The 12167-nt window shown below is 32.9% G+C and overlaps 3 protein-coding genes across 3 annotated transcripts in view; 1 reads left to right on the top strand and 2 right to left on the bottom strand.

Annotated features, from left to right (window-relative positions):
- LOC104754600 (7-hydroxymethyl chlorophyll a reductase, chloroplastic) overlaps positions 1-538 on the top strand; it is a 4976-nt gene extending 4438 nt beyond the window's left edge. Inside the window, exon 20 of the mRNA XM_019239450.1 lies at positions 91-538. The gene's annotated coding sequence lies outside the window, so the exon portion shown is untranslated. The remainder of the gene's footprint in view (positions 1-90) is intronic.
- LOC104778559 (probable indole-3-pyruvate monooxygenase YUCCA3) lies at positions 1641-3286 on the bottom strand. Its single transcript, XM_010503013.1, has 3 exons — positions 2454-3286; positions 1964-2335; positions 1641-1754 (listed from the first exon to the last, which is right to left on the bottom strand). Exons 1-3 carry the CDS (start codon positions 3162-3164, stop codon positions 1641-1643), a joined length of 1197 nt encoding a protein of 398 aa, XP_010501315.1. The 5' UTR covers positions 3165-3286.
- LOC104762409 (myosin-7) overlaps positions 10952-12167 on the bottom strand; it is a 10135-nt gene continuing 8919 nt past the window's right edge. The window contains exons 37-42 of the mRNA XM_019243275.1: positions 12061-12160; positions 11927-11983; positions 11790-11846; positions 11489-11569; positions 11334-11410; positions 10952-11242 (exon numbers count right to left, since the gene is read on the bottom strand). Of these exons, the coding sequence (XP_019098820.1) occupies positions 11128-11242; positions 11334-11410; positions 11489-11569; positions 11790-11846; positions 11927-11983; positions 12061-12160 (487 nt within the window). The 3' untranslated portion in view covers positions 10952-11127. The remainder of the gene's footprint in view (positions 11243-11333; positions 11411-11488; positions 11570-11789; positions 11847-11926; positions 11984-12060; positions 12161-12167) is intronic.

Raw genomic sequence — 12167 nt, 5'->3', positions numbered from 1 at the left:
CACATGCCATCATATGCGAAAAAGATAGTGGAAATGTACAACAAAAACGGCCAAATAGATCAAATGCTCTCCAAGAAATGAACGTTTTAGGTATTTTCATGTAAGTTTGCAAGTGTATATCTCATCCTACAGTGTGTAAATGTACATTGGTCCTACTGTTTCTCAAGTTGTAGTATGTTAGTAATATCCAAAAATATTTCCCTCGTGAATTTGGTAAGACACCGGCAAGAAAAGATGGGTCGGTTTGGTGTTTTCTGACAGAGAACAGGGAATAAGAAACAGTCTAAATCAGCGGCTGAATCAAAATCATCCCATGTGGTTTCCTTCCTCCATATCTCTAGGTTAAGGTGATGTCTGAGTAAAAGGTTGCAGGCTGTTTTAAGAGGATGGGAACCAGACATTTACACAGTTGGGGGGAATTAGCTTTTAATGTTTTTTCTTTTTTTTGTTTTGTTTGGACAGAGAAGATGGAACCATTGTTTTTACTTAACTCACTCATCACCACATTTCACAAATAGTAAACTGCACAATTTTGCTCTTTTTGTCCTTTAGTTTGTCAATTCTCTGTTCTGCTGGTTCATTGACTTTGCTGCAGACTCTCAGAACCTCAAGTGAAACTCATAAATGTCTCATCTTTGGCACCATAGTTTGAATTATTTTCAACAGAGACCTTGTCCATATACAGAGTATATAAACGTTTTTGTTTCTCTATATTCAGTGGAATATATGGTTGAATTCTTTTTAAACTGCAATTTGACAGATAAATAATGTCAAAAAATGTTGGTGAATATACATACATTGTATATTTTTGGATTTGTATCCAATTTTCAAAATAGATATTATGTAATTTCATTAATTAATGTTATGGAGAAGATAAACTATCAAACATATTTTAATTTAATTATCAGCTATAATCTTAGGTGGATACTCATGTTTTTCTGATAATGTTATAAATCTTTGGATATCCATTTGTGTACAAATAAATAGACCAAATTTTCCATAATCCGTAATGATTTTGCATATCTTAGATAAAAGCATGTTTTTTTAGTATACAACTTTTTTCTTCCCTGGGATAGTGGGATTTGAGTATATGGATGGTCTACCGTCTACGATAATCATGTGTAATCTCAATCATTTGCCACATTAAAACATTACAAAAATGGCTAATAATTCCCAAATCACTAAAATAACAGGTCTAACTTGTGAGAGTATTCTTCCAATGATGAAACAGCATGAAATTAGTTGTTTCTTTTTTTGTTTAATCTTCTCCATTGTTCCTAACAACAACAGCAAAAATGATAGAGATAACCCTTGATGCATCACGAGGATTACAAAAACCGTAAAGTATTTGTCATATTAGATTAAGCAAAACTTCTTACAGAGTTCAAAATCTAAATGAACAAAAAAAGAAACAAAACAAAACAACAAAAAAAAAGCATTCGTAAAAATTAAATAAAAAATATATATAAATAAGCCACATCTTCCTAATAAATAAAGAAAAATCCCCCAAAACTTCTTTTTCACAATTCTTTTTTTTTTCTTCCAAGGAGAGGGCTTAATTATCTTTTTTTGATTTTTTTTTGTTTTCACATCCATTTGTAGTATATATAATATTCCCTAATATTGTTTGTTTTGAATGATTAGAAATGTGAGATACATCGACGATGACGAGCAGCAGCAGTTTTCTTCTGTTGCTTAGATTCTTCTTTCCACCTATTAGCAATGTCATGAGCCANTACCACGATTTTTGTATCCTTTTCGATGAAAATATTAACGTAAATGTTTTTCAGTATTTGCATTTATGATTGGTCACATTCGAAACACAATTTGAGTCGGGTTTTCACTAAACTCGGACCGGGTCGGGTGGGTATTTGTGTTTTTTCTTCCGACATCATTAAAATTTAAGCAAAATCTTTAGAAGAAAGAAACAATGAAAGAGATGTGTTCTATAATTATTTATTACCTTAAGCCATGAAGGAACGTTGCTTCTGTATCCGGTAGCTAGAATGACGGAATCAATCTCAAGAACACGGCCATCTATTAGCTCAACTTTTCCTCTTCCGAACTTTATGATCCCGGGGACGATTTTGATCTTTCCCGATCTTATTTTAGGCAATGCTCCGACGTCAAGAACCGGAGTTTTCCCTTCCTTGTTCTTTAGCTCTAACGGTCCAATTTTTGGCCTTTTTAGACCGTAATTATCGGTGTTTCCCAAAATCACCCTCGCTAGAAGGAGTAAGGTCTTGTCCGCGAGCCAAACCGGCATGTACTTCATCATCGTAACTCCTAACTCAAACGTTGATTTCCCAAATATCTCTCTAGGTAACACATGAACCTGATAATATCAAGGAAAGAAACAGAGTATTAGATGCTATGTTTTTTAAAAACAGAGTTATAGAAACAGAGGATGATGCTCTGTTTTGGATGAAAAGACTAGAAGTTTTGGTACTTACAGAGCTACGAACGACCATCGACGGGTTTGCTCCGTGGTTGTAGAGATCGAGAGAGACTTCCATACCGGAGTTTCCACATCCCACGACCAAAACCTTTTTCCCTTGGTACCTTCCACCGGATTTATAGTCACCAGCATGGAGAACATCGCCGCCAAAGTTTTCTAGACCTTCGAAATCCGGCACAACTTTCTCAGCATTCTCTCCCGTAGCCACCACTATCCACCTGCAGATATACTCAAACTCGCAAGAACCGAGCTGCCCCATCTTCGATATGGTTTTAACCCGCCACAGCCCGAACGTCTCGTCGTATTTGGCGGACTGGACCGTTTCGTTAAACTTAGGGTTGATATCGAAGTTGGCTGCGTAGGCCTCAAGGTACTGAATAAACTGAAACTTGGTAGGGTACTCCGGGAACTCATCCGGGAAAGGATAGTTTGGTAACTGGCAGAACTGTTTAGGGAGATGGAGTTTAAGACGATCGTAGGTTCTGTTTTGCCATAAAGATGCAATGCAGTTAGCTCGCTCGAGGATGATGAACGGTACTCCTTCACGTTTCAAACCCGCAGCGACGGCTAGACCTGACGGGCCAGCTCCTACGATGACCGGACCGTTGACCCAGATGCAACGCCGGGAGAATATGTCGCCTTCGGGGATGAAGTTTTGGAACATACTCGAGATGTTGATAGACTTCTTGTTATTATTTCCATACATCTTCCACAGACTTTAGAGTTTGTTTGTCTTGTTCTGAGGAAAGAAAAACAGAAGAAGTTTTAAGAATTTGTAAAAAAAACTTAATCAGATATTGGAAGCTTTTTAGGACAAGAGGATGGAGATGTGAGTGTATGTGTGTGTTTTGTTGGATTGAAGAAGAAGATGTATAAATAGAGAAGAAGAATTAAAGCAAATTGGTCTTTGTAAAATTAGTAAATATATTATTCTTATTATATTTAAAACTTCTGAATGTTATTTATCTCTCAAATGATAAGCTTGCAGCCCACCATGATTTATTTATTTGTATCTTTTCATATGTTCTACTTATTNGGACTGGACCGTTTCGTTAAACTTAGGGTTGATATCGAAGTTGGCTGCGTAGGCCTCAAGGTACTGAATAAACTGAAACTTGGTAGGGTACTCCGGGAACTCATCCGGGAAAGGATAGTTTGGTAACTGGCAGAACTGTTTAGGGAGATGGAGTTTGAGGCGATCGTAGGTTCTGTTTTGCCATAAAGAAGCAATGCAGTTAGCTCGCTCAAGGATTATGAACGGTACTCCTTCACGTTTCAAACCCGCAGCGACGGCTAGACCCGACGGGCCAGCTCCTACGATGACCGGACCGTTGACCCAGATGCAACGCCGGGAGAATATGTCGCCTTCGGGGATGAAGTTTTGGAACATACTCGAGATGTTGATAGACTTCTTGTTATTATTTCCATACATCTTCCACAGACTTTAGAGTTTGTTTGTCTGGTTCTGAGGAAAGAAAAAACAGAAGAATTTCTAAGAATGTGTTATAAAAAACTTTATCAGGTATTGGAAGCTTTTTAGGACAAGAGGATGGAGATGTGAGTGTATGTGTGTGTTTTGTTGGATTGAAGAAGAAGATGTATATATAGAGAAGAAGAATTAAAGCAAATTGGTCTTTGTAAAATTAGTAAATATATTATTCTTATTATATTTAAAACTTCTGAATGTTATTTATCTCTCAAATGATAAGCTTGCAGCCCACCATGATTTATTTATTTGTATCTTTTCATATGTTCTACTTATTGGTATTAAACTAATCCTCGTCCAACAAATACAATAATTTAGTCGCAAGAAAAGTGGTTCAATATTTTGCATCTCCTTTTCTTTGCATGACAAATATCAGTTACGTATACTGGATGGAGATTATCTCTATTAATTAGTAAAAGAACTAAGTAACTAACTAAATGTTTTTAAATTTGCCGGATGTAAGAAAATGGCTTCTAATAATTAACGAGATCAATGATATTTTTTTGGCTACAAGGATATACTAGGTGTTGTTAAATGTGCCCAAAATGTTACATTTTTATTCAGCACTCGTCGATATTACACAACCCCATTAAAATGGATATTAGTTAAGATCAAGATTCATGTTTGTCCAAAGAAAAAAAGTTAAGATCAGGATTCAAAGCGTTATTTATTGAGAGAGGAGACATGACTTTAGATATACACTTGAGAAGAGAAAGAAAGCACGATAATTAAATTTGATGTCAGGTTGCTGCCAACGTGGGAATCATTAAGGGTAAACAGAAGTGTTACACATATGTTGCTTATATGATCGATTACACTGAAGAGACATGACAACGCATTTTGCTACACGATCATGTATATACATAAACATGAAAGGTCCATTGGTACTTGGGAATTTCTATTTTGCTCCCCTTTGGTTTTGTTTTGTAGAAATACCACAATTTCTACGTACGTCATGTGGTGCAGGCATAAACTTAGAACATAATATAATTTATGGAGAAAAAATTGTTAAGGAAAAGAGTTAATATGAATAACATACTCACAAAAGGGACCTTTTTTTGTTTTTTCCTAAAAAAAGATTTTACTATTATAGTATTATTTTCTAGGTAATTAAATGTTATATTAAATGAAGTAATAGGAGGCTAGTTATAGTTACTAGTATTAATTTTCTATGACGATTAAATAATTTTAATTGGAAAGTATATATGGTTGTCGAATTTGAGGCAACGTGGTTAAACCTCCATCAGGTGTGGCTACACATCCCACAGACTTCCCCAATCCACAGACGAATTAACTATTTTCATAAATAAAGGAAATTGAAATGTAATCCCACCCTGAACATATATACATATGTACGTATAATAAATAAGTAAAAGTATTAATGATTTGTGGGGTTTTGCTTGACGTATGGGTCAACAGATATCGCCACATCAAGATATCTTGTATCCACGAGAAAAAGAAATAACTCTTTATAAGAGATATAGTAAGAATAGTAACAACTTTTCTTAGAATTAATTACTAAATATTTACTCGATACGTACGTACGTAATTCTATTTTGAAGAACAACAAAACTAAAGAGCGTTTCAATAAGTGTTTCTTCGTCTACTAACTCACATGATCGATGACTTACGTCTAGAGAGCCACGTACTAACAACTTGAGTTTCATAATTTTTCCCACTCGAATTTTAGTATCGTTATTCAAATTGTTGTCATAATAATTTTCCATCCTAATGATAGTTAGTTAGGAGGATTAGGACTTATATATGACCGAGTGATCAGATGATTGAACGGTTTAATCCAAACTGCCAAAGAATTTGTATTTTGATACACATATTATAAAGGGAAACTTATTGTACTTTCTATATATATAGATGTATATAATTTGAATACAGTATTATAAAATGAATAATACAAGCAGTTACACCCGTTTCTTATATAAGACCTTCATAGCAACATACATGCGAAAAGAATCTTAAGTTTTAAATACATTTATACTTATAAATATTTGTATTTTTCTTCTGAGTGGTGATAAACTGTTATCAAGATCCAATGAACCTATCTATATTTATAGTATATAGTTTGGTTGTTAAGACATTCATTGGGATGTTGCATATTTCCAAATTACATGTACAAACTTATTGGAATAGGCAACATACATGAACGTTCGAACTTCGAACATATTGAATTGATATAGAAACGGATAAATAATTAACAACTTTTTCATCGAAAGACAATACTTTTAGTAACTAAAAACAGGATGTGATTGCTCAAAACTCCCATTTGCTCAAACTTCGGATTCTAATTAATGACTAATTAATGAGAAGTAAAAGATTTTATTTCAATAAAACTACCGATGCTATTTGTCAAACTATGAATTTATACCTCATATATATGCATATTGAAGAAATAAATTATATGTTAATATTATTCTAAACTTTACCCTTTTTAAAAGAAAAAGAATATGCACTTAAGTATAAGCGGAAAAAGGTGTAGAACAAAATGCACCAATCTAGAGGAGAACCAACATGCGCTTGCGTTGGCAGAGAATTTTACGTATTTAACTTTAATTTCCATACATAATCGGATAGTATGAAACTAAATTGAATAGAAGTTCTCGAGAATAGTCTGAAGTTCTTACCCTTTAGTTTCACCGACCATTTATGTAGAATATATCATAACTCGTTTACCAAAATATAATATCGTAATTTAAAACCGTAAAAGGAAACAAAATCGTTACTCAACATATTGAAAGCCACATTTTATTATTTAAGTACTTAACCCAAAAAATCGCATATATATCCTTGTAAGTTGTAACTATCTCGTAACACTATGTTTAATCGTATATAATCTACATGTTAGACAGATTCATGAAATCTAACGTACGAATATATGTAATCGTATATAATCCACATGTTAGAATATCATGTTTTATTATTTGTAGTCCCTAAAATGAATGGTAGAATAACTTGTATGAGTTTAAAATTTCTTACTACTCATAATATCTAGTCAAATCATTATTTATATGTACAGATGTACTCATCATGTAAGTTTCATCAAGTTAAATAAGTTCACATGTGGAATTGTGGATAATGGTAGTTGCTGAACATTTCTTGGAATACACACTATCTTTTGGTTAATTTGATGCATAGATATAGAGAATCGAAATTGAAGGCGTGTTCCATTCTCGTTGATTGAGAGATCACAAAGTGAGAAGTGAAAACTAAAAAGACTTTGGGAATTGATTACATTTACCATATTCCAAGACTTGGGTAGTGGTGTGGTCTCATTTCCTAGAAACCTCGAGAGTTAACATTAATGCACCGATTACACATATTTAAGTATTCTTACGGTATGTTGGTTTAAATTAATTATAATGTTCGGTGCAGTGTTTTGATTTACGTGCATACATCATACGTGCTATTCGCCCATTTATGTTACTATGTATGGATTGTATACAGACGTTGATACTACCAGCATACCAATATCTTACTGTAGTGTCTATATTTCTTTTTAACTAGTTTTTATTTTAGTATCCAGTTATATTTTTTTCTTTTTTCTTTCTGTTTCTGTAGTTTATATTCTAAAAATCCGTATCTAATTAGTAATTATTAATAGAAAGTTAAATTTTTATCCAAGACAAAGTTATTATTTTCATTATGATTATAAATTTATTAAATTCATTAACTAAATTTTCCAGTTCCAAATAAGCGGACAAAAAAATCTTCTTGAGGGAGAGTATATTGAATTTTGCTTTTATTTTCTCAAAATAAAAATAATATTGAAGAGAAATAATATCTATGGCGAATACAATTGGGAAGGCATAGTTTGTGTATATCATCACATGGAAACATGGGGAATGGAATAGTAAACTCTTTTTGTGCTAATTAATCAGAAATTTATCTTTAAAAAAAAATAATCATTTGACTTTGTGATCTCTCATTTGACCATTAGCAAAACCAACCCATATTTGCTACCCATAAATGAAGACCATAAGTGGACTCAATAAAAAATAAACTGACATAACATAATCATCAAATATGCGACACTATCATCCAAATATTGGTCAAATCTTTTGGTGGGTATATATGTAATGCCAATCATTTCTAACATCTGAAAAATTATTTGGTATGATAAAAAGAATAATATTTATATTTTAGTTTACTGAATACCAACTTTTTTCGTCCAATAAGTGTAATTATTGCCAGAGAATCTCGCAAAGCAAAAAAAAAAACAAAATTTATCATATATTACGAGAGAAAGGGACAAATTATTGCTAAACTAGTAAAATGGAATTTCCGAAATACTTTTTTTTGTTGCATATATTTATTAATTTATACTATATAAACTCATACTGTATTTTTTATTGACATTAACCAGATTCGATCGGTCTTAATCATGTGACTTCATTAAAAAAAAAATATTAGAGACCCAAAATCCCATGTTACAATTTTAAGTCTAGCATAAAAGCCTACCTAATTTTATGCCGCCTCAATTTTGTTTTTTGATTTTTTTTATTGCCTGTAATTTTTTTATAGATGAATAGCATATCTTGAAAAATATACGAACATTTATTTTCTCTTAATTGTTTTATGTGGATTACTGCGGACTAACGCATAGTAATATAATTGAAGGCTTGAAGCCATTTAGAAAGAAAAAAACAAAACATGCGATGTTGATACTCAACACTAGGGGTCGGTGACTCGGTGCTACTACTCGTATTACTTGTCACATAAACTCATTTTAAAAACAACTATATAGTATTTGTTTTCACTTAGAAATTTTCAAAAATGAGATGAGATTTGCAGTAAATCTAAAGGATATGATCAAAGTCTCATTTCCGTTTAATTTCCCGTTTGACTTCTAAGAAACTTAACTATGCCAAAAAAACTCTCCAACTTTAACCCAACCATAGCGGATCAGTCTAGGGCAAGTACATTTTTACATTCTTAGTTATGTATCACACTATTCCAACAGTTCTAACAAAGAAGACTTTAAGAGAAAATACAATGGATTACGAGAATATTTTCGGAAGCATATCATAGGTTCTTGGAGGTGCGAAAGAACCGGCATAATTTTATCATGGAAGACATCATCAATGATTACACATGATAGAAGAAATCTCAAAACAATAAATGGATTATATGTAAAATATAATCTTGATCAGAAAGATATACTATAATTTTTTTCCTTTTTTTGGGAAAAATCTGTGGCACAACATGGAATACTAAAATATAAATAGAGGAAAAAAGAAGAAGAGAAAAAGAAGAAGAAGAAGAAGATAGAGATGCAACTAACTCCATAACTGTAATAACTGTAAGGGTATGGAAATATAATGAATGATTGGAGTCAAATGGTTCCCTTAAAAAAGAGTTTGAGATAGTGAAAGATGGGAAATCCATGTGATCTCACATGTTTTTTCTGATTTAATTTATACCATCATCAGCCTCAGGTGTCTTCTTGACCATTATGGTGAACTATTTTTTACTGGTCAACCCCCTTATAACTATACGATCTGTAAAGTTTCTGATGATTTTTCTTGAAGACATTTTCTGATGATCTTATTCATATTTGCTGATTCTCTTTTGGTTGGAATATTTAAATTGGTTTTAAACATATGTTACATACATGTTATTCATATTTGCTGATACTTATTCCTATTTACATTGGTTTTCCAGAACAGTTTTTAGTCCAAATCAGTTCATCAGGATTTAATCTTCTAATATTTATGATCTGTATTTTACAGTATTAATGTTCTGATATATAAAAAAGGACTACTAATGTATGCATCAAGGGGAATAGTTTGGTTTGATTTTCAAGCGTCATGTATCGTGTGTCACACATAATAAGCGGCATGTGGTAGCTAACAAATCAGTGTGATTAATAATTGTTAACAAAAGAAATAACAATATATGATAAATATATAGTACTTTTCTTAGTAATTTGGCTTTTGGGTTATTTTATGTGGTCACGAGTTTCCTTTTTTAATTCCAAAATATGAATTACTAGTATATATATTCTTTTTTATGAATCTTTTCCTATATTCGTATTCGAAAGAAGTGTATAATAGAGATCTGCTAAAAATTAGTCAACTCGACGAGTTGTATTAGAGAAAGAAGGAGAATGTTATTTTCATTATTATTTTGCACTAAATAAGCTGTACCGCCGATTGAATTGATTATGGAGTGAATGGTTTTTTTGTTTAACGAAAAAATGTTTTATATACTCATTATGAAAACAAAGAATATAAATATCCCCCGTTTTTACAATATATTTTCGAAGTAATTTACTGGCTTACTTATTTTTAATAATCAACGTACCACCCCAAAGGGAGAGTAAACTTTTTCTCTATATTGTATTGGTATGACTATGATATGAGCAGAATTATTTTAAATTACTACCAACTAATAATACTACTATTTATATACAACATGGATGTTAGTAGCTAATTATAGCAAAGAGAAGTTGTTTGTTAAAACTTTAATTGCGATGGAATTAAATGCTTAGAAAAACGGGTAAAATTTAAGCCGTCTCCCAAGATTCTTGCAGATGTACATTGCATTTTCCCTCAAATTTTATCATCTTTCTTTTTCACCCCTTATTTATATGTCAAACCTATTTTAATACTAGTACTAATATGGCTCAATTATTGCTATTAATTATTATTATACGTTGTTCTTTTTGCTTCTGCAGTTGTCTATAAGTTTTTAAATAGGGTTTATGCGTGGTTGTCCATCGTCACGGTTTCTTTATTTAAAATTCTCCAGTATCATAATTTTAAAGTTTTACCCAAGAAGTTGACATAACTAACAAAAAGAAAGAAAAATATCTATGTTCTTTTTTTTTTTTGTTTGTGCAAACATCTATGTTCATGTATCAAAATGCGTAAATTTTGACCAAAGGCAAACCGGTTTGTAACCAACCGGTCTTGTTCATAACCATTCTGGTTTCTGTTAAGTGTTAACCATGTGACGACGTGGCAATCCGAATCCCGATCTGGGCCGTCGTATATAAATCAAAATTTGTATTACACTGTTAAAAACTGCTCTTAAGGTTTCTTGTCTCACAAGTAAGGAGCCTGAAAAAATCAAAAGAATAGAGCGAGGCGTACGAAAAGAAAACTATGGATCTACAAACGCAAAGCCAAAACCGATATTATACTACCAAGGCTGAATAAACAGTTTCTCAATCCTTAAGAAAGTGGAAGTTGGGGTTATCAGCGAGCTCAGAAGCTGATTTTGCATTCGCAAAGTCCCTTTCTTGCATGCAGCTCGAGATCTCATCGGTTTCAAAAGGGATGCTGTTGTGTTCACACAAACGGTGGAATTACTTATGAGCGTATATAAGCTCAAGATGTCTGAATAATTTTTGTAAATGATTTTAGTCAGTACCTGGAATCGTCGTCTAGCAAGAAGGAACGGCTATCTTCATCTTCATTTGTCGTTTGAAGTTTTAAGTTGGAAATCACCTGAAACCGAAATAGAATATTTTAATAGAGAGTGTCTTTATTTTCTTTTTGGTTTGTCAGAGCTCAGAGCAATGTTACCTCTTGTGATAGGTTATGATCGCCGTTGTCTTTGTCCTTGCAGAGAGTACATATTCTATACAATTGCTCAGTACTAAGAACCTGACAAACGGAGACATATTGGAAGAAGGTTAATTAAGCCTAATAGAGATAACAGAAGGCTACAACGGATTTAGGTTCTAGACTAAAGTCCTCCATGCATTCCTCAGTCTAAATAGATACATATCTTTGCACAGTTTGATTCTGAAACCTGTCATTTGTGATGTCTAATTGTTCTTCTACTCTTTAATGGAATTGTGACATCAGAGAAGCAGAGACTTACCGAGCAAAGGTTGGTTGTAAGATCATCGTATGTAATTGTGGATTTCAGTTCTGTAATCTGAAAGAAAAAGCACATGAACATTCAGGAACGAGAAAAGAAGAGGGAGAGTCGTACACTGTCAAGAAAAGAAGAAAAACCAGGAGCAAGACGGCTTGTCTTGTGTGTTTCAGTTCATCCCAAGAAGATCCTACGAACTGCATTCAAGAGTAGCAAGTGAAATCATGTCCTAAAAATGTTTGGTTACTACAACTTTTTTCAGGCAACTTTATACCTCTTCAGTCGCTTGGCTGCACCATGACTCTAGTTCATCTAATCCTGCCTTCACTTCTTTGCCCATGTTGACTGTGCAGTATTCTCGTTCAAGGAGAAGACTGCATG

This window comes from Camelina sativa, chromosome 3, assembly GCF_000633955.1.
Source record: "Camelina sativa cultivar DH55 chromosome 3, Cs, whole genome shotgun sequence".
NCBI lineage: Eukaryota > Viridiplantae > Streptophyta > Magnoliopsida > Brassicales > Brassicaceae > Camelina > Camelina sativa.
This window is presented reverse-complemented; position numbering and strand designations above follow the sequence as displayed.